The sequence below is a fragment of the Tetrao urogallus genome (genome assembly GCF_951394365.1).
Source record: "Tetrao urogallus genome assembly, chromosome: 1".
In the NCBI taxonomy this organism is placed as follows: Eukaryota; Metazoa; Chordata; class Aves; order Galliformes; family Phasianidae; genus Tetrao; species Tetrao urogallus.
In genome coordinates, this window is record NC_136813.1 from 129,339,773 (window position 1) to 129,362,982 (window position 23,210).

Below are 23,210 nucleotides of genomic sequence, written 5' to 3' on the forward strand. Positions count from 1 at the left end.
TTCAATTATTCCCCATACATTCAGTAACACATAAACAGGTGCAGTTTGCTCAGGAGGCCTGGAAAATGAGAACGCGTCAAAGATGCATTTCCTCCTTCCTTTCAAATTTCCAGGCTTTATCTCCACTAACATTAGAAAATACCAAAATAAATAAAAGCCATTCAGATGTCAAAGGATGGTTTATTTGTTGAGCTACTTAAAAAAAATTAAAAAAAAGATTCATCCGCCCTAATTGCTGGAAACAGTTCCCTTTAATGCTGCCACCATTTTGACTAACACTGCAACATCAAACTGATTAAAAACCCAGAAAACCTAGGCTTACTTCACTCCAAAGGGGCTGCATTTGATTTTGAAAGAAAAGTTAGCGTGTTGCACAAAGTTTGTTTCATACTGTATTATATTTTTCTTTTCTCTTTCCCACAAACAGCCACTCTGCCTCTCTCCCTGTTTGTCACAACTCAAGGACTAATTACAGCACTGCCGAGCTGAGGAACACCCATAACCCCCAACCAATATCCAGGTCTGAGCCTTGCACTGCCTGTCAGCTGCAGCAGATAGGAGATGCAGGCAGCTGATTTTATCTGCCCATATGGCAGAGGGATGCTTGAGACTCTCTTGCTCATGCTTATATTGAACCTTTTCTGCTTCAAACAGTGACATAGGAACATCTCAGCCATAACAGTACTCGAAAAAGCAATTGAAACTATATATCTTTTATGAATCATAGATTTTCCAGCAGGCAAAAGCCTTTGCTTTCTGAGAAGGAAAACCCACAAACTCATTGCTGCCATCCCAACCTACTGAGCACTATTTCTCTTACATGGTTCCTCTCCAGCATGAGCTGGAGCACACCTGTACTGCTTCTCCCACACGTGGACCATTGGGTGCATCCCACTGGGGCGATGGCTGATCAAGCACCTGATGCTTTCTCTGGGTTGCAGCCAAGTGGCTCATTTATAACCAGGTTCATTTTGAAAATTGATAGCCACCCCACACCTACTCAGTTCATGGCTCAGCATGGATGGATGGATGGATGGATGGATGTAAGGGAGGGAGGGAAGGAGGGAGGGAGGGAGGGAGGGAGGGAGGGAGGGAAGGCCAGGCTGTTTCTAAAATGGCAGACAGGACTTGAGGAGAACTTTCTAAAGAAAGCAAATGATCTTAAAGTCCAAAAGGGAAAGCATGAAAAAGGATTTGGGAATGGAATTTGATTAGATCTCAGATGATACTTTTAGTAGTACCTATCTGAAACATTATAGACTTCTCTTCCTTCCTCACTCAGACAGTCAGAATGTTCAGAACTTCTGACAGTAGAACATTAAGAGTATAAGCCCCCAAACCACCAGTCAAAAGGTTCTGAGCAAATTCTACTGTGATCTGGGATTATAACTTGATGTTGTAGAGATGCTCACACATGATATCAAGGTAAAAACTGATGACTAACTATACCTGCATTGGTGAAAAATGCACTCTGTGATCCCAACTGCCTGGGAACCACCCACACCCTGAATGTGGCAGGCATTTACTCTGAGAGCCAGCACGAGTTTGCAGGCATTGGTGACGCACAGCCAATTCTCCAGCTTTCTGTAAGGGACTTTGTTCACAGAATAAGCAAAATTAAAATGCTCCAGGGAGACTGGAGAATTGTTTTGTCATAGTAAATTCCCACAACTTATTTCTCATGTATGGCTCACGTTATTTTTTAACCTGCAAAAACCAGACAGGGCTTTCTCTAGCATTTAACCAACCTCTTTGCAAAACATACATTACAGAAGCTCATATTAACATTTAAAATAGCCTACCTGAAATCTGAAAGCTTTGATGAAAGAATACAATTTTCTTTTCCGAAAATAATGCACAGGTTGTGGTTTATTTGGGATTTGCGCTACCAAAGGACTGCACAAAGTGGGAAACCATCAAGGTCTAGCCTCAGAAACATTGCTGCAACTGCAGCTCAAAAATTTTGCCTCCTTTGGGCTAGAAACTAGTACATCAAAAAACCCAAGAACTCCAACCACTGAAAAAAAACCTGCTTCACTAGCTACATAAAAAAAAAAAAAAAAAAAAAAAAAAAGTAAAAAAATGTATTCACACATTTGATACAAAATCTCTCTGGCATTTCTTTGTGTTCTATGTAAATCAACCTTGGGAATTCCCTGATCTTTTCCTGCCAGAAATGCAGACTGATAAGGAATGAACACTGCAGAAATTGGATTCTACCAATAACTATATGGAGTGCAAAAAAATGTTACCTCTTACTGAGTTAACCAGTCCCAGCTACTTCTGATTCCTTGCAGGCACTGCTTCCAGTTGGGATAAAATCAAAGATAATCTGATTTTAGGCCTGTCAGCAATCCTTCACTGTGAAAGACCTGAGTTAATAAAACTGCACTGTGAAATGGTGGAAGCTGGAACTGGGAGAGATTTGCTGGCATCTTGGAGCATACGTGAGATGTCTCTTTCTTTTGAATGAATTCTATCCTTTCAATTTAAAATAATAGTTCAGTTTGAACTTTTGTTTTTTGGATTTCATTGAAAACCACTGTCTAAATCTTTTTGCTGATTAGAACATCCAGGGCCACGCTCTAGAGTCATTCTGTCCAAATGCAAACATCTCTACTGGTGAGAAACCAAACTCCTCTCTTCCAGCAAATCTCACTCTATCAGAAATGCAAAGCAGAGAGATTCTCTGAAGTGACAACATACTTTGGCTTTGGCAGAGAATGTTTTGGGGAAGGTATCAGTAGGACCATGAAGTACAGTGAATGCATAACAATGGCAAAAAGTGATGGATGCAGTGTCAGCTATTTAACACAGAAAGGACTTCTCCTACAAACTCTTCCTTTCACAAGCCTTCTTATTCCCACAAGCAATCCTCTTCTTGGCAAGGGGCTACAGGATTAGGATAAAAGAGAATACATAGTCTAATCATTTTTGAGAGATACTGAGCTTCATATATGTACATATATAAAGTTTAGTATCTCTCTCTCTCTCTATATATATATATCTCTTCTTGTGGGGGAAAAAAAAAAAACCAAAACAAAATGCTCTAAATGTTGTGGTACTGGATGGTGTTGCCAGTCCCAAAGAGCATTAATACATAAAAGCCATGACCCTGCAGACCAGTGGCTTCCCAGAAGGGTCTGTACATATTAAGACCTTTTTGTTGGGTTTGAAAATGGCTACACTACATAAAAATGCCTTTGTATTTATTTTTAAAAAATTAGCTTTACAAAAAAAAAAAACAACCAAAAAACAACACTTTTCCCTTTTTTTCTTTTTTTTTTTTTCTTTTCTTAAAGATATCATTATCTACAGGAACCCATAAAAATTTTTCCATATTTACATCTAGATAGCTAATCATTGACAAATACAATATCGTGAAATAAAATATTGAAAGTGAATATTCAACCTTTTAAATAGACATTTGGCTCACAGCATAAACAACAGAGAAAAAACAAACAGAACAAAACAAAAAGATCTGCTCTTCTACAGGACTGATCTTATCCTCTCACTTGAAAAAGAAAAGTAAAAAGAAAAAAACCATTAAGTATACTGGTGGGATCAAACACGCTGCTTCTAGGCAGAACACCAGCAACAAACTGCTCCCAGCCAGCACCTTGCACTGAAATCCAAGCTCTCCAAAGGTCCTGTGAGTGGTTGCTGAGACATCCGCAGGACTGGCACCATTCTCCAACCCTTCTCCTAATGCATTGTTCACATTTTATTCTGAGAAGGGGCATAATCTCCATGCTCCCCTTCCTTTGCTCTCAAGAGATGGTGCTTAGCTTCACTCTTATATGGTATATTTGGCCACTGATGTGTGGAGGCATAAGGTCTGGGTGGAAAGACAGCAGTGTTGCCTCTAGTTTCTGCATATGCACACACGTTTGCTCTTTTCTGCTTCCTGCTCAAACATATATGCCATTCTTGCACTCAGAGGCGGACAGAGGGTCGGGGCCTTTCACAGGCAGCGTGCTGCACAATCCCTCGTAACCCTTCTGGATTAAGTGCCCTGGCACATCCCTTTGCCAGCAGTTTGGGAGGTGCTGGAAGAGGAGGAGGAGAAGGAAGATGAGCTGAAGTCACACAGCCAGCATGCAGCCCGGTCCTCAGAGGAGGATGGGAATGCAGAGCTTCTCACAAAGGGCTCCTCATGGGCACAGATTCCTAAAATTTAGGCCTCCTGTTCATTGTCGTGTATTCGGATGTGCTACAGCTAGTCTCAAACTCTGCTATATGACATTATATCCACCCACACACATGACCACTCCCCTCATACATGTATATGTTGGCAGGATACATGTAAAGCTTTGGAACTTTTATCCCTCAGTATTAAGAGCAAAAGCTACTTTACCTCGCTGTTAACTGCAAATGTACTTTAGAAACAGCATTTCTTTAGAAAACTTCCTTCTGTAAATATCACAGTGACCATAATATATCATTAAATGTATTTTGCTGAAGTGCACAGCCAAAAACACTGGCTATATATATATATATATATATTTATATAAATCCACTCCCCACCCCCACCCCAAATCTCTTTAAAGAAAGTCTGTAAAAGCCGGTGTAGCAGTGTGAAAGCTTCCTTGAGCACAGGAGTTTAAACAATGTACCTCACCATAAAAAGGAAAGAGAAACAAATTGAACAGCTGTAGGCGCATAATCCCATACTTCTACAGTGTGGTGTCTAAATGCTGTGCTGGCTTGAGAAAGAGTCTGTGCACGAGTCAATCTGTCTTAAAATACTGCTGTAAATATTGTCATTGGTTCGGTTCTACAGTTGTGTTTTCTTCTTCATCTCTCTTGGGCTTCCCCTTCTCCTCCTCCTCTTCCCTGATGGCCTGAATTTGTTCTGAAGATGGGTGCAGTGTGGATTGCTCCGCGCCTTGCTTCTCTGTCCCAGCTAACCTCTCCTCATCCTCAATTACTTTCTTCCACATTTTATGGTTCTGAAGCAGGTGCTGAGTGATCTGACAGTAGATTTTCCTCCTCTTGAACTTCTTCTTTCCTGTAAAATACCATGTGATATTAGTGTACTGATTTCTGTGAGGGAAGAAGAATGGATTGAAGGTGTAGGAAGTAGACGGTGCATGATGACAAACAGGGACTAATAGATTTGTAAAACTGTCAACTTAAACACTCCTAAAAACTCAGACACCTATGTCTCCCCAGACCTCTGGCAAAGAATGCTGATTTCCCACACTGATTGAACCCCAGCCTTCTCCTGCCATAGTCTGCATGCCATCCCTGAGCATTCAGCTCACAGAGACATCTAGTGCCTGAGCATTAGTAATCAATGGGATGGAACATGTTCCTGTGTTGTCTTTTCAAAGACAAAAGAGATTTACTGCAGCATCACTGCAATAGAGATTACCTTAAAGCTTTTGCACAACACTGCTCCAGTGGCAAAGTTTGACCACTGATGAAGTGGTCATACAGCAAAATACTAGTAAGGAGCTTACTTATCACTGGTTTTGAAACAGTCTCCTCTTGTTAATCTACAGAATGCTTTTGCCACAGTTAGTTCTCAAGAACCCTGACACAACTGCACCACAAATGTTCTGCTGTCTGAAGTGTTTTCATAGCCTGCCCAACACAATGTACCTCACCACAAAAAGAGAAGTGTCTTTTTTTTCAGTGTCTCTATAGATTGTCCAACACAACACACCTCAAAAATGAAAGAGAAGATTCTTAGCTCAAACTACAAAGCTTGAAAAGTTTTCCTGATCATTAACATTGGCAAGGGTGGTCATAGAACTGAAATAATAACCTCTCCAAAGACAACTGCTGATTTCTTTTTTTAAAGAAAGTGACGTAGAGGAATGTTTTGTACCAAATAAATTTGCGTGGATTAGTACTTGCAGGTTGCCTGAAGTATGCCTGTGTCAGGGTCCAAAACGTTTAGCCCTTGAAGCTTTTGAACTGGAAACAAAGAGCTTTTCACTGAGCACAGACCAAATCCAACTCAATCCTTCATTAGAAAGCCCTTGGTTCCCTGTAGGAAACCTTCAGGTTTAGCACTAATAAGAAGCCCCTGCTCTGCCAATGCCACAGCAGGACATTCTCTCCTTCGTTTCCCGGGTGACCCCGCATGCATCTTGCTGCTCCCTCAGAGATTGTGAGAACTTGCGTGTGGTGCTAAAATTTGCCTGAATAACCAAAGAATGAGTCTGTTTAATTTGCATCCTTGCAATAAAAATTTGGGAAAATTACATGTTCGTGTATAGTTGTAAAAGCCATTTTAAAATAACCCCTACCTTAAGTTTTATAACTCTAAATTTAACTGAACTTCTTCAGGGAATTATCAGGACCTACGCAAAAACTATATTTCCATCTGCCTAAATGACACCTGCATCAAGAAGAAGATCTCCACCAACACAACGCTTAATATCTATGCAACTTACATCTCATTCTTTTATTTTGTTTCACAGAGAAAAATTTATAACATCCAATCATTGTGTTGATCATGGGAAAAAATTTCCAGTAACTATACTCACACAAAAGATACTGTAGATATGTAATTAACATCCATGCAGTCACAGAAAATGCAGGGAATGAGAGGAAAGCAGATTTTAACATGTATGTATGATCACATTCAGTAAGAAAGAAGGAGGAAGAATTTGTTTGGATATTTCAAACCTTTTGATATATTTATTTTTGGGGTTTTGAAAAAGATACAGAGCCTAAAAACAACAGCATGAATAATAAATATTATCACAGGGTAGAACATGGAAAAGAAAACAGAAGATGACTAAAAAATGGCCTATTTTCAAAGTGATAAGTGTTAATGTTCTGTGCTTTTAACCTAAAAGCAGCATTATTTAACTTGTAGACATATGAAAGAGAATACAGCAATGAGGCAAATGGTGACTAAGGATTTAAAAGTAAGGCGAGACCTTTGAATGGATAAGTGAGGAGAACATCCTCAGTCTTCCTTTTTAATATGGTAACATTAGTTCCAGTGCTTTGGGGTCTCTGTTGGTTATCAATCTCACAGCTTTCCCCCAGTAATCAATTCCATAAGCCTGAATCTGCCATAGAAATGTGTTCTGCCTTCTATTACCGAGATGATCCTGAAGATCTGATAGATCACAAGGCATTAAAATAAACCAGTGCATGCTTATTTAACACTTGCTGTTCATTTTTGTGCACACTATCCTGCTTAAACTTAAAATATATGCGTGTGTGTGTGTGTGTGTGTGTGTGTGTGTGTGTGTGTGTTAACAAGAACAACATCTGAATCTTACTAGAGAACAAAGGTCACATCAGGAGACCAATATTTTAATTTTTGGTCCTAATATGGCTTATAGCAATTACCAATTTTTTTTCACTTCTCAGCTTTCCCAACAGAAAATGGAGATGAGATTCAGTAGGCCAGGGAAGGGTGTAGGGAAGAAGAGAAAACGTAAGATTGTTAGAGAAAAGGCTGCATATCAGTGTTGCAATAGGGCAATGAAGGTTGATGTTTTCTAGACATGAAATGAGATATAGGGGAGGGAGTGCCAATGTGACTGATTTTGTGATGATTTCAGCAAGGACAGCACTGAATCTGTCTAACTTTGGAGAGGTTCACCTTGAACCTGATCTGTGCTTCTACAATTTGATTGTTTAGTTTTTGATCACTGTATGGAACTTCTGTTGGAAAAAAAAAAAAGAATAGAAAAGAAAAAGTGCGAGCAACTTACTGGATTCAGCATTTTCACAAGTTTCCATTTCTGCTGTTTCTTCCTCTTCTTGCTCATCGGTGTCTCCTGATTCATCACTATCTTCTATCCATTTTCCTGGCATCAACCCCGCAGAGTCATAGGAGTTACATAGTGGTCCCACAATGTGAGTGATGAAGGATTCCTGGAGGTGTGCCAGCTGAGGAGCAGAGCGATCCATGAAAGGGCTGATAGGCAGGCCCAGGCTAGCCTCTTCATCACCCTGGAGATGAAAAATAGCGGTAATTTCACTGTGAAGTGAATGGAAGAAAAAAAGTGACACAAAAAGGAGCGCTGCACACCAAGCCAATTAAAAATGATGAAAGAAAAATAGTCCTACTGGAATGCCACTTCCATAGCATGCCAGCCTGACATTATGACAGTACCATTACATCAAATGCTTAATTGAATTACAGCTCTACTCTTGCAAGAGGACTCACTACCAACAGCTTGAATTTAACAAGAATGTTAGTTGATACCTACACAAAACAATGTTCACTACTACTGACCTGCACTTTACACTGAGCGTGAAAGTTGGAAAACCAATGTTTACTGTCTTTCTTCACATTATTTTCTGGAATGTTTTCTGATTTTGATTGTTAGCTCATTCTCCTTGTAGTCAGTCATCTGTTTGCAGGGGACAAGACTGAACAATCTACCTGGGGCTACAAGCCCCAGCCACCTCACTGACCTAGTTTTCTTGTGGATTTTGTCTTTATTACACATATCTTTAAACAAATAATTCCTTTTGGTTTTTGCTCATAATTGTTTCCTGGGAATACTAGAATGATCTCCATCAAAGCAGGCATTACTCAGAAGCAGTAAATCTTTCCCAGAAAGCTTTTTGCTAGCTTTTCCTGGGAAGAGAGGGCACAGGGGAGGGTAGGTATAGGAAGACTTTTATCTCCATCCTCCTATGACAGAAAAGAAAACTGAACTTTCTTGCAGTACAAAGTCTGCAAGTCACCCCTATAACATAAATGCCTCTGGTAATCTCAGTGAGTGTTCAGCTGAGCAGAAATGTCAAGATTAAAAGTAATCTCAGTTAAAAAAAATCCCCTTAACCAATCTTGTTATGCAAATTAATGCATTAATGTAACACAGGTATCTATATTTGAGAGCATAGATTAGAATCTGGACAGACAGTTTCAGTTTTTACGAAGATATGTATTGCCTGAGTTTACCTCCTGGCAACTCAATATTCCAAAAGCCAAAGACAGACAATGTTACCTGGTCAAAAACTTGTTGGCATCTTGAAAGGTCAACAAACAAAAGTTTAATTTTGAAGCACAGACAAAAGATATCTCACTTCAATGTGTTGTTTTTGTTTTATTGACGTTTATAACAATCTTCACCAAAATGTTACACTTTGCGGACACATCAGAAGCTTCAGTGCCAAATGGCACTGAAAGTCGCTGGTCCAGCAAAAGGGTTGGCCAGTTGAACTCTAGGCAATTCCATCAGACCTGTTCTCTGCAGTTTCACTAAGCACCATCACTAGCATACTGCAGGACTGTTTAGCACACAACATGCAACCAGAAGATATTATCTTGGACATGCATTTATTTACCTGTTCATAAAACTCATTGACAATGCCCTCTGTCCACTGTAGATGCAAGTCTTTGCATTTTGCAGGACCATTTATGTCAGCCAGTTTGATACACATTTGGCAAACCAGTAAGCGGTCATTCTCGTTAGTCCAGTCAATCCCAACATCATCATTCACCTAGCAGATAGAGAAAGGAAAAGTATGACAGTAATCCTGGGTAAGAATGCATTCACAAATAAAATTCTGCCCTGGGATATCTTGCTGTTCAGCTACTTAACAAAACCATGATTGCAAGCAGATAAGCTAAGCTGAGGCTGGAATTTACAATGATCTGTACACTGATCTTTTTATAGATGAATCTGTAAAGAGAAAAATAAGTGAAAAATGATGAATGTTGAGATATATTATGACCAACTAATATTTAGCAAATAATGTCTCAGTCTGAAAGCATTACTAGGAAAATAGACAAATACAACCTTTCCCTAAAATTTTCCAAAAAGTTATTAGCCAGTTAGTGTACAAAAATAAATTACCATCAAATGACATAGTGATTTTCTTACAGCATGAAGATGGATGTAACACCCACTTCCCTATTTGATATATGTTTTTTTGGAATGGATTCACTTTTTTATCCTTTTTACTTTTTCCTATACCTCCCCACAATAAAATGTGCTATGTACTATCAACTTCTCTAAAGCCCAAGAGTCTCAGAAAGGTTGAGGTTGGAAAGCGCCTCTCGAATGCATCTTATCCACTCCTTTTGCTCACATCTGGGCCAGTCAGAGCAGGCTGCTCAGGACTGTGTCTAGTTGAGTTTTGAGTATGTCCAGCAATCTCTCTGAGTAACTTTTTACCAGTATATGATCCCTCTCACAGGAAGCAAATCCATTCCTGTTCTTAAATGGGATTTCCTGCATTTCACTTTAGGGCGTTGTCACTCGTCCCATCACATGATAACAACAAGCAGAGTCTGGCTCCATCTACTTCACTCTCTCCACCAAGCAGTTATACACATGGCTGCATCCTATCAACTCCCATCGACTTGTGTATGTCAGTTTATGTAACCTGATCCCATTCACTGAGGATAAGCGTTCATTGCTCCAGACTTTCTGGCAGATTTCAAGGATATGGGATTCGTGAAGCTACATTTTACCTGAAAAGACCGAGGCAAAAAAAAAAAAAAAAAAAAAAAAAAAAAGTGAAGACTTCATCCTTTTCCATCTCTGAACAGTCAGTGATATCAACCTTTGCTATTGTTAGTCACATTTTTCCACCTTAGTTTTTCATCTAGTTTATCTCCTAGTGGGGAGGGATTTATTTTACTATCAATTTTTTAAACTCAAATCCCTCCTTGTAACATAGCTTTAAGTTTCAAGCTTGCAATAGTTGAAAATGGATAGAAAGTTGTCCTAAGACTAAATGAAACTTAAGTGTTTCCAGTCACCAGGTCTCCTGTCCCATACAACAATGGGTTCTCAATGGTGAGGGTTTTGCCATTAATACAGATGATCTAACAAAACTAGTGTCAGAGAGTAACCTCTCCAATACATTAATATCATGGAAATGACAGAAAGTGAACTTCCTTCATTATTTCTTGTTGCTATTTTCCAGATTGCAAGCTTTTATGGTAGGAGGATGCTTATGTTACATAAGTTTAGACTGACTTCTACATTCTCTCTGGCTGTGCTCCCAGTACAATGAACTGCAGTTCAGCTATTCAATCGATAACACCATCATTTAGAGCTCAGTTTATCAGAGTAGCAACACCTCCACACAAAGAAACGTGTGAGGTCTGCTGTCTGAGAACACTCTGGTCCAAAAGAGCCTTTTCTAACAAACCACAAATAATCTCTTTTAAGGCAGTGATTACTCAGGCAAAGCTATGGTCGGCCACAAACACTGGTTAGTATTTTAACCTTCTCCTCCACTTTTTATTCCAAGCATGGCCATTTGGATATTCAAACAATCAGGACAAAGAAGGAGGTAAATATCTGTCCTTACAAATCTATAGTGAGTTAGCACAACGTCATACATCAAACTGTTCTCTTATTTACCTTTAGTGTCTCAGGTATCACCATGCTTGGTGGTTTGATTACACAGTGATCACGTCTACTGTTGTCCTGATAGATTTAACACAATATAGTTTTCAACAGTCATAATTAATGCTTATTGCTCTGCATTTACTGCTGGTCAAGCTTGTCCTCTTCTACAGTTAAGACAGTTTATATCTCTGTCACGGTTTAGCTTATTTGTTGTATTTTCTTTGCTGTTGTTGGTTTTTGTTTGGTTTGTTTTCATTCTTTGCTTACGTTCATAGAAATGAATTATTTTGTCCAAATTGTCAAAACCAAAAATCCAGACAGCCTAAATTCTCTGTGCTTTATTGTCATTGTAGCCCTGACAGATGAGAATCTGCTGGAAAGCTCAATACTTAAAGACAAAATTAGTCAGGTGAAAATGGCCAAGGGATTTAAAAGACAAAGAGAATCCCCTCTAATACCACCAGGGGAATCTGGAACATAAGGAACAGAAGTGCAGAGGGAGTTAAAATGTTTATAGATCTCCAAATAAGTTCTCTCTCTACCCTGAACCACAGTTTAAGGCCTTTTTTACACCTTCTTGGAGCCTAACAAAGAGAAATATTAGAGGATAATGAAAAATAAAACCAGTCACACATTTGCAGGCTTCTAACTTTCAGGGTACAGGTCCAGCCTAAGCAATACCGCAAGAAAACATTGTAGGTATGTCACTAAATCAGCTAGGAGGTCCTAAATGGGAACAGGAAACACACTGTGCTTGGTTTTATTCAAGGAATGAGAAGGCAATACCAGTTCCCAAGCAAATATTATTTAGGTAATGTACTTACAGTTTGCATGAGCAAGGGACTTTATTAAAGTAACCTGACAAGTGACTATTTCCAATAAACTGAAACTAGATTGAAACTATACAATAATTTTTAAGATATATTCCCAGAGTTGTGATTTTATATTCCCTGAACAGAGTGTAAAGGAAAGATCTCAGTGATCTCAGGAGTATACCTGTTAGGAATAAAGTAAGAGAGAAGGATCATCCTTTCATTGCATTCAAATTAGAATTTCAAAATCACTATGATTTCTGTGTTTTGCTAACAGAACAGTATGATTAAATAGATAAAAAGTCACATTAAGTATTCAGATACTATGGAAACTTGGTAATACCTCTGATTATTTTCCCTGAGTGCTAATAATACTTAAAATGTTAGTGAACAGGCGAACAATGCTGGAAAGTGGGATGTAAGTGGGATTTTCATGAAATTGTTCCATATTGCATAATATCCTCAACAGGGTAAATTAGCCTTTCATAATGTCCTTCTGTATGTTATCAACAGAGCCTACCTTAAACCAACTTTGGGAAAAACAAAAACAAACAAAACAAAACAACAACAACAACAAAATACCAAACAACCAACCATAAGAAGGAAGCTATGGCACTAAATTGAAATAATTTAAAAATGACAATAGAAGTGCTAGATTAATATTCATTAGAATGCTTTACAGTAGCTGATAACGGTGACAACATTGAAAGGAAATTCAGAAGAAAAAGCAACACAGAAAGCTTTTGAGTCATTTCACTGTGATGCTAACAAGCCCCAAAAACTTTTCTGACCACCCACCAGAAATCCAAATGGATCTTGTTACCTTGGCATTGAATTTGGCAACAAAATCAAAGTGTTTCTTCAGGTCAGTAGCCAAAATTGCCTCAATGACAAGGAAGCGGAAATGCTTGAACTCCACATGGTCGAGGTTGACCAAGAAGTTGTATTCTGGCCTCGACATGAAAAGGTTCCAAGCAGCAGCAGCATGATGGTTCTCCAGGACGGAGCGGTCATTGTACAGCACTGCCTGTGAAAGCAATATGGGAAACAGCTCAGCAAAAAAATCATTGTGATTCCAGAAATCAGTATGATGTGGGTGTAACGAATGAGGGATGTTCAGGTTTGATCTTAATTTTGTAAAGAATATCCCGAGTTTTCATAGTACGATTTTTGCAGAATTAGAAGTAGACAGCTTATCTGCTGTGATAGCTAAAATCTATTTTAAAATCTGGATTTTTCATGCTTAAGAGTCTTTAGTTCCATACTAACCCACATCACCTGACAGTGAATATCTAATATGCTTTTTCATTTGTTTTTAACACATATAAGCTTTATCAGTATTATCACATTGCACTTCCCTGTTTTCCAGAGCCAGTCTACTAGCCAGTCAGTCTACTAGCAGAGATTACTGTCTCCTGTGCTCGTATCTGACAGTTTTGTCAATACTACTTACTTCAAATTCTGAAGGAAAAAAAAAAAAAGGAAGAAACTTCAATTTGAAACTCAACATTGCACAACACTCCAAAACTGGTTAAATATTTAAAAGCCAAGATGCATATATCCCATTCTGATAGCAATTTCACTCAGAAATGAAATTGAAAAAGGATGTAGAAAGCAGACTTCATAGGACAACAACAATCTAGGAAGTCTCTTCACTTCAGCAGCATTCAGTCTCTTGACTATTTCCTTTATGGAAATATGTTTCTGTGTAAAGTTTTCTACTTTACAGAAATATAAAAACTTCCAGTGTTAAAGCTTTCTTCATTACTTTTCACTTAAATTATATTTTGCTATCTAGAAGTAAAATATTCTACCTTATCCTGAAGAATAGAATCTATTATTTCTCACAGAGATTGGTTTGCTGAAGCAATGTAGGTTTACAGTCTATCTTGCCTAACTACACAGTAATAATTTAATGTACATATATTTTGCTGCCAAGACCCCACTCCTCAAGGCATATTTTTTGTCCAGCAGCACTTCAGCTTTACTGAAAGCTCATACAGGTTGTGGTGAAATACAGATAATATTTATAAACTATATGTACATATATATGTAAGAAACAGATTCTGAATACAAGTGCCCAAAATTTCATGTGATACTAGATTAAAACCAAACAAAATAAAACAACAAAACAACAAAAGAACACAAAACCCAAGAAGGTTCTCAACTTTGTCCATTAATTTCTTCTCAAACTATAGGCAATACATCAAAGCTAATTATCTAACTTTTTTGACTTTTAAAAATGAGTTCAGTAATAGTGTGTTTCCCATCAGGCTATTTATCCAGCAAGAGCTTTATCCAGAATTATTGATGACAAATACATGTTGCAAACATGAGGAGCATTACTATAAGTTTCTAGACAGAAACTGGCACAAAGCATGGCTAGATGATTTGCCCTTGGTGAAAAAGAAGTCTGGATCCAAGTTAGTGAGTAGATACAGAACTTCTGCATCCCTACCCAACTTTGCACCATCACACCACCTTTCTTTGTTTGTGCACAGAATTATCTTTCAGCACAGTATGCTGAAGCCAAGCAGGTCAGCTATGTAAAGTAAATAAAGATGATCTCATAATTAAGCCAATAAACAGCGACTCAGAATTGCTGAATTTCACTGCCAGCACTGGCAGCAATTTCCATGTAACCTTAGGTAAGTCTCAATTACTAATCTGTAAAACTAAGATGATCTTTTTCCCTGATAAAGGCAGAGAGTAAAGATACATTCATAAAAGATCGCAGCTGTTCATATACTGCAGGAGCAATAGAAAATATTTGTTATGATTGTGCAGAAACTCACTTGTTTGGTGCACGTGGCAACTACGCAGGTGGTGGTTTATTTTTGTTTGTTTTGTTTTACTGGCTTTTTTTTTTTGTTTGTTTCTTTTTATCTTTCTGTGCCTCATTGTGCAGAATAATATTTCCTTTATTTCCTAGTTACAAATTGTGTCAGTCTTCTCCTTCACCATGACATCTTATCTTCACCTTTCTTAACAGTACCAGTAGCAGAATGTGGTGAGGGTGTGTAAAGAGACTTATTGGCAATCCCCAAGGTAAGTGTTTATTTTTGTCACTTTGATAAGCTACTTCGATATTTGGTAGAATTGTGCTTAATGCAAGCTGCAGGCACCAGAGACAACTGAAATCTGTCACATTCTGAACTTAACAGTGATGTCTTAATTACCTGAGGAGCACTTGTTGCCACCAAAAAGGCATTAGTCCTTCCTGGATGATCGTAATCATGCATGGCTGCGGCTACGTAAAGAGCCATCAACTCAAGAGCTGGGATGTTGCCAGCTAGGCATCCGTAGCTGTCATCTGTAGGTGTGTATGTCTTCGAAAACACATAACCCATATGGCCGTGAGTGATTCCACTGTCAGAATCTGAATATATACAGAAATAAATACATTTAGAAAATTCCTGACCATTTTTTTTTTTTTCTTCAGAGACTTACTGAAACATATGGGAACAGCAAAGCAGAAGGAGTGGAGAATTCACAGTAGCTAACTGAAGAATAAACGTGTTCTGACCTGAATGCTTTCCGATGTGTACCTGACCTGGTGCTATAAGGCAAGCAATTGAAAAGGTACAATTTCAGATCCCCCCAGGGATGTTCCTCCAGCAGAGGCTGCTTTCAAACTACAAAAAGTACAGACAGAAGTAGTACAGACATGCTGGAGCTTTGTGGGTAACTCGATCTTTGCAACACCTTCACCTAATTGCTTCACCATAAAGATTAGTCTATGAAATACTGTCTGTTCTTAAAGTAGTAGAATAGCATTTATGGATTCAGTAGGTGTAGATGCATGTTTTCCAATCCAAGGTCTAGACTTTTACTTCTTTGCTGCTAATCCTCTTACCAGCCTCTTTTAGAAACAGCTTGAATGTGTCCCTGTCAGTGGCAGATTTTGAGTGAGATGCATTGAATGAATTCATATACAGCTGAAAAGCACTGAACTGCAGGGTGACCTCACTGCAACCTTCCAGTACCTAAAGGGAGGCTAAAAACAGGAGGAGAGTCAAATCTTTGAAAGGGTAAGTAACAGCAGGACAAGGGGAAATGGTTTTAAGTCGAAGGAGGGAAGATTCAGGCTGGGTGCCAGGGGGAAGTTCTTTACTGAGAGAGTGGTGAGGTGCTGGAACAGGCTGCCCAGAGAGGCTGTGGGTGCCCGGTCCCTGGAGGTGTTCAGGGCCAGATTGGATGGGACCCTGGGCAGCCTGGTCTAGTATTAGATATGGAGGTTGGTGACCCTGCCTGCAGAGGGGGGGTGTTGGAGCTTGATGATCCTTGATGTCCCTTCCAACCCAAGGCATTCTATGATTCTGTGATTATATTTCAAATAACAAACACCAAAATTCCCAAACTTCAATTCCTTTCATTCGACCCATTTCCCCTGGTCTGGATGATGGAAGCTGTTATGATTCCCCCCTGCTGGTATGATAACTAATACGATTTTCCAGGAATAGCAACCCTTTCCACCACCAAAACATCCTGAAGAAATTCACAAATGGTATGTGTGTGCCACAAAAACACCAGCAAAAACGTTGAAGTAGGAATGTTCCCTGTGGAACATTCCAAAACTCCTGCTTTAACAGCAAATCCCTCAGAAGGCCCACAAAATACAGACAGGCCCCCTAGTTGCTATACCTCAAGCTGGAGAAGTTAATACAAAGGTGCAATAAGAAAATATGCTTGTAAGTAGCCATCATAAGACAGCAAATGGATGGTCTTGCAAGGTAGTTGCAAGACTCTTTCTTTGGTGACAGTGAGGAATGGCAAAGGGACACTTCACAACCACCAAACAACAGTGCATGCCTTCACTTGTGTGTTCCTGTGCCTTCATAATAGCAAAATAATGCAGGGTTTGAAGACTTAAAGGTCTACATCTCTTGTAGAAGCAATAGAAAGCACTGCTAATACAGTTTCTTTAAAGAAAACCTATTGTAAAATTCAAATGGTAATAAACGCCTGTTATTAAGGGCAACCACAAAGGTTTGCATTCACACACTGAATATGAAATATTAGGTTTTGGAAGACCAATTCCATTCTCTTCTAAGTTACATGAACATACATTCAGCATCCAATGTGCTACTCTTTATAACAAGTACTGCACTCACTCCTCAGCTGTTGGCTTTCGTCCAGCAAATTTTGTCAAAAGTTTTAAAAATACAACATAAATACTTGTATATTTAAATATACCTGAATCACTCGCTGACCCGTGATCATTAATCACAGTTGGGAGTCCCGGAATGGGCTGAGTAGTAAGGTACCACACGGCATGCAGAACATCAGTTGCGTGGATTCGATTGTGATCTGTGATACAAAACAAATGACCTCACTATTAAACATGAATATTTCTGACAGAGGGAAATCAGCACCATCTAGTGGGTACTGCATGGCAGTCAACTGAGCCAGAGACAAATCCAATGTTATCACAACCATGAAAAACAGCTGTATTTTGTAAATGCTCAGCTTTTCTTTTACCATAGATGAAGCAAATTTAATTCTGAGTCTTCGTATCAGTCCAGAAAGAGAAAAATATCAGCAGAGCAGTTTGCAGAAACTGCAAAGAAAGTATTAAACAATGAGCCTTCTAGCTCTATTCCTCACCCCAGTGGCTGCTTTTGCTAGTTAATGCCACTGAGTTGAATATTCACTGTTAACCTCTGATTCCAATGAAATCAGTTGAAAGCTCATCCTCTTCAGTAGCCAGATTTCAACCTACTTGCAAATGGTAGCTCCACAAAATCAAGCTCAGGATATGTGCATGTTGCACAGTTAAACCAGGTTTTTTCTGTGTTTTGCTGACCAGAGATTAAGAGCTCAGGCCCCAGCTCCTCTGGCTTGCTACAAGTTCTCTTTGAAGAAATGAGAGATAATTCACTACAAAGCTTTTCCTACAAATCCTTCAAGACCAGATAAACAATCCTATTATCAACACAAGTAACTGAAAAAAGAATTGCATGCTAGTTCACCATAGAGCATCATGAAAATATACACTGACAAGAGCAAACATGATGCTTGAAGAGGAGAAATACTGCTGCACCACAACCATAGCTTACATCTGGGGTAGAATCACTGAAAGACAAATATTTCAACTTGCAATTTAGGCTAATTTGAGGCAGTATAATTATTAGATAATACTCTTAGAAATCTGCTTTTCCGAATTATGATCTGCACTTTGGCCACAACAACCCCATGCAGCTCTATAGGCTTGGGGACGAGTGGCTGGATGACTGTGAAGAGGAAAGGGTGTTGGTTGTGAAGGTTGGAAAGGGTGTTGACTGTGAAGAGGAAAGGGGTGTTGGTTGATGCTCAGCTGAACATCAGCTGACAGCGTGCCCAGGTGGCCAAGAGGGCCAACGGCATCCTGGCCTCCATTAGAAATGGTGTGGCCAGCAGGAGAGGGAGGTGATCATCTCACTCTACTCAGCACTGGTGAGGCCACACCTCGAGTATTGTGTTCAGTTTTGGGTCCTTCTCTACAAAAAGACATTGAGGCCCTGGAATGTGTCCAGAGAAGGGCAATGAAACTGGTGAGGGATCTGGAGCACAAGTCTTATGAGGAACAGCTGAGAGAGCTGGGATTGTTCAGTCTGGAGAAGAGGAGGCTCAGAGGAGACCTCATTGCATTCTACAACTTCCTGAAGGGAGGCTGTGATGAGGAGGGGTTTGGCCTCTTCTCCCAGGCAATGAACAGGACCTGAAGAAATAGTTACAAGTTGTACCAGAGGAAGGTTAGATTAGACATGAGGAAGAACTTTTTCTCTCAGAGAGTGGTCAGGCACTGGAATGGCTGCCAGGGAGGTGGTGGAATTGTCGTCTCTGGCAGTTTTCAAGAGGCATCTGGATGAGGAACTACAAGATATGGGTTAGAGGCTTGTGGTAGCAATGGTAATGGAAGTAATCTGGAGTACTGCGTCCAGTTCTGGGCTCCCCAGTACAAAAAAGACAAGGATCTCTTGGAAAGAGTCCAGCGGAGGGCCACGAAGATGGTGAAGGGCCTGGAGCATCTCTCCTATGAGGAAAGGCTGAGTGAACTGGGTCTGTTCAGCCTTGGGAAGAGAAGACTGAGAGGGGACCTGATCCAGGTCTATAAATATCTAAGGTGTGGGGGGCAGAATGGCGAGGCCAGACTGTTTTCAGTGGTGAGTGGAGACAGGACAAGGGGAAACGGCTGGAAACTGCAGCATAGGAAGTTCCACACAAACATGCGCAAGAACTTCTTCACAGTGAGGGTGACGGAGCACTGGAACAGGCTGCCCAGGGAGGTGGTGGAGTCTCCTTCTCTGGAGATGTTCAAGACCTGCCTGGATGCCTACCTGTGCGACCTGCTGTAGGGAACCTGCTTTGGCAGGGGGGTTGGACTCGATGATCTCTGGAGGTCCCTTCCAACCCCTACAATTCTGTGATTCTGTGATTCTGTGACTAGATGATCTTGCAGGTCGTTTCCAACCTTGAAATTCTATCACTCTATAAAGTCAGCCTAGAATTCTACCTGCCAAGGGCAGATGGATGTAATACACTAACGTTTATTATATTTACAGTTTGCAGTCATTTTGCTCACTAAATGTGGGCATAATGTCATGCCACTTGACCGTAGTATTTACCCCTAACTTTCATCTCTTGCTCTCCTATGATCCTTCCCTTTAAATATTTGTTAGTGATCATGAGCTACAATTCTTTAATTATTTTTGTAACAACAAAACAGTAAGCAGCATAGGAATGGATATATTTTGGAAATAAAAAAGGAAAATAAGGAAGAGATCTCCTTCATGTCTTTCTTGAAGTACTAATATCCTCATGCAAAATTGAGTTCTGCACAGGGTTCTAAAGCTTTTCTATAGGATAAAGGCTGGATGAACATCTTGTGAAACCTGTACTAATTTAATCCAACTGGAACAGTCATTTTTCAGTTCAGAAACCAGACAAAAAGACTTGTTTAATCAAAGCAAGTTGTTTTGTTTTCTACTCCTTCACAGAAATGAAAAGTTGGAAGGTAAATTAGTTATGTATTAGAAAAAATATTTGGCTGTAACATGAAATACACATAAGAAAAGCCACATAAATGGAAGGCTAGATTCACAAAAATTCCCGAGCCCCTATGAGTAGAGAAGTGTTGAAAGTTGTTGAAAACAAAGAGGAAAGATTGCCGGACATTCATATACAAGGCCTCAGGCTATAATTTGCTCTTTATAATCCCTCTCAGATTCAAACACAAGGAAAGATTTGAAATTTGTTGTCCCACTTTCCCAACAGAGAGTCCAAACCAGCTGGATGGAGGGCATTCTGACACAGCTTGCTTTCAGTTCCTCACTGTTTAGTTGTTCCAATTTATATTTAATATTTTAAGAGTGAGACTACATAAGTTACACCAATTTTTCAGACATTTTTTTGGGAGGTGGGAGTAAATTGGGTGTCCTATATTTCTCAGCACAGGGTTTATTTGCCAGTTAACAGGGCGGTAACTCCCTCTCTTCTCCAGAGAGAAAAATAGTCTTTCACAGTTGAAGTGTTCTTTAAGTTAGATTTGAATTAGCAAATACTTTGGGGATGACTGAAAGCAGGTTTTTTAGTGAATAAATGATTCACACTGAAAAATACTAGCCTAGGTGTAGTCAAAGAAGAGCAGGACGCACCCAACTACTTCGTCTACCTTTTCTGCTTAACAAAGCATGTCTATTGTGATAACATTGCACTATTTCTGTAAATAGTAAAAAATCCAAATCTCCCACGGAGGGAATGTTTCAGTGAACTCCAGCTAGGACAGGGGTACGCTTGCATCATCAGAAAACATGTCATCAGAAAACTGTTCTTTGTATATATGGTAGTTCCATGTGGTTGCAAGCTTGCAAAAGTATTTCCCATAAATTATTTTTAAACAACATGAAACAGTAAATGCAATGAAAGAGGATGACTGAGGTTATAGAATAAAACCAGCCTCTGACTAAATAGCCATCTATTTGTCAGTGATGGAGCAGAAGTCAGGAAAAGTATTTCTCTCTTAGTAATCAAGAAAACATGAATGATTTCATGCATACAGTACGGTCAGCTATTGCTATTTAGCTTTTCAAACACCCTTTTCTATTATTTATTTATGTTAGACTGTGTGTGGGGCTGCTGAATCATGGCCTGAACCTCTGATTGATCACCTGAGGCAAGCAATGAGTCAGCCATGGGAGTACAGGTGAAGGCAATTCACCTGTGCTGCAGGAAGGGGTGGAGCCTGGCTCCACCTCTCCTAGACCCATTTAAGAGCTGACTACCAGTGGGGAAGGAACTCTTCTGGAGATCCACTCCACTGGAGTTTCCTATGCAAGCCCAGGATAGGGTGAATGTCCTTTTCTGCTCTAGTATAATAATTATATAAGCCAAGCTCTCAATATACTATATCATATGTATATTCATTGATTGTATATAGACACTCCACAACTGTCTTCTGAAACAATGTACATAGAGAGTGTATGATCTCCTTCATCATATAAGAAGGTTAATAAAAAAGGACATCTTTAAAAAAAAGAAGTACCTGTTGTAATAAGAGGAAAAAATGCTTCAATAATTAAGTGTATGGAAAATACCCAAAGCTTTAAGGAAGCGCTATTATCTGCTGGGAATGTTTACTTACAAGGTATCTCTCGGTATCCACATTCCAAGGCATGGAAGTAGTTCATAAATTCCCTCACTGGAATTTTAAAGGTTTCAAACAACCCCATGTCTTCAAAAAGCCGGTATGATACCTGGGGAAAAAAAAAAAAAAAAAGGCATTCTGTTAAGTTGCCCAGAAAGAATCTAAAAATTACATATAAAAACCATTCTGCCCAATCATCCCACAAAATTCTGCTTTCTTGGTAGTATTTTATCAAGCACGTAATCTGATCCATCTATAGCAGCAGCTATTTGCATTGCCGTAGCACAGACAGACAGACAACTTATCACTACCAAACTGTTCTTGTTCCTTCAATACATCCTTCCAGATGTTCTTCTCTTCCTTTCAGGCACATGGATCTCCCACAATCTGCAAGCACTTCAGAAGCATACACACAGGCAGATAGCCAGAGCTCCTTAGTGTCTTGGGAAAATTTCTCCACAAACTTCTTCAAGAAGCATTCGTGAATCAATTCATTTCCCAGAAAAAGAGGGAGTAAGTGAAAGAATGAGAAACAGGACATAATGATTTGGATTCTCAGCATCATCTCCTTCCTTTACTTCCCATTTTACTTCCCATTTTGTCAATAAAATGGGAAAAATGACTTTACGATTTCAGTAGCAGCAAGCAGCTTAGAGTTGCTGTAGACATCCAAGAGAAGATATATCAAAAAGGAGAATGTGATGACTGAGTGAGGGAGTGTTCAGGAGAGATGCAAGTTCAGAAATGCAGACAGGAGCAACTGCAAAATGGACAAAATGCACAATACACTTGAACTCAGAAAATAATGGTACATTTTAAAATTACTGTATCAATTCTTCACTTCTTTCACAGATCAGACCCTGAAGTCTTTCAGCTTCTTTATTTATCTACTGCTGTTAGCTAAATATTGTCCCTTTCATGCCATTTATCAGGTAATGGTCTGTCTAGAGCTAAACAACTTAAGACGCATTTGAAAGGATGAGTGCTATACTGATAAGAAATTATTACAAATTCTGCTCTGAGTTTCACACCCTAATGTAAACCAAATGGCTATCCACAGCTATTTTCTACTGTACACCACATATATAAACTGTGACCTGTGAGAAGTTCCTTCCACAAGTTTAAGGAATGGATCTTCCCCCTCTACTCTGTGCTGGTGAGGCCACATCTGGAATACTGTGCCCAGTTCTGGGCTCCTCAGTTCAGAAAAGAGGGATCTCCTAGAAAAAATCCTGCAAAGGGCCACAAAGATGGTTAGGGACCTGCAGCATCTCCCAGATGAGGAAAGGCTAAGAGACCTGGGATGCTTCAATCTGGAGAAGAAAGGGCTGAGAGAGGATCTCATCACTGTTTATACATATCTAAAGTGCAAGAGTCAAGCTGATGGGGGCAGACATTCTGGAGGTGAGCAACAATGGGACAAGGGGCAATGGGCACACACTGGAACACAGGAAGTTCCGTACAAACACAAGGAAG

The 23,210-nt window shown here is 39.5% G+C and overlaps 1 protein-coding gene across 1 annotated transcript in view; it reads right to left on the reverse strand.

The window, feature by feature from the left end:
• Positions 1 to 4,763: 4,763 nt before the first annotated feature.
• PDE3A (phosphodiesterase 3A) overlaps positions 4,764 to 23,210 on the reverse strand; it is a gene marked incomplete at its 3' end in the record, with an annotated part of 237,920 nt that continues 219,473 nt past the window's right edge. Inside the window, exons 10-16 of the mRNA XM_079540152.1 lie at positions 21,732 to 21,843; positions 17,306 to 17,419; positions 15,289 to 15,488; positions 12,933 to 13,136; positions 9,277 to 9,432; positions 7,689 to 7,929; positions 4,764 to 5,011 (exon numbers count right to left, since the gene is read on the reverse strand). Of these exons, the coding sequence (XP_079396278.1) occupies positions 4,764 to 5,011; positions 7,689 to 7,929; positions 9,277 to 9,432; positions 12,933 to 13,136; positions 15,289 to 15,488; positions 17,306 to 17,419; positions 21,732 to 21,843 (1,275 nt within the window). The remainder of the gene's footprint in view (positions 5,012 to 7,688; positions 7,930 to 9,276; positions 9,433 to 12,932; positions 13,137 to 15,288; positions 15,489 to 17,305; positions 17,420 to 21,731; positions 21,844 to 23,210) is intronic.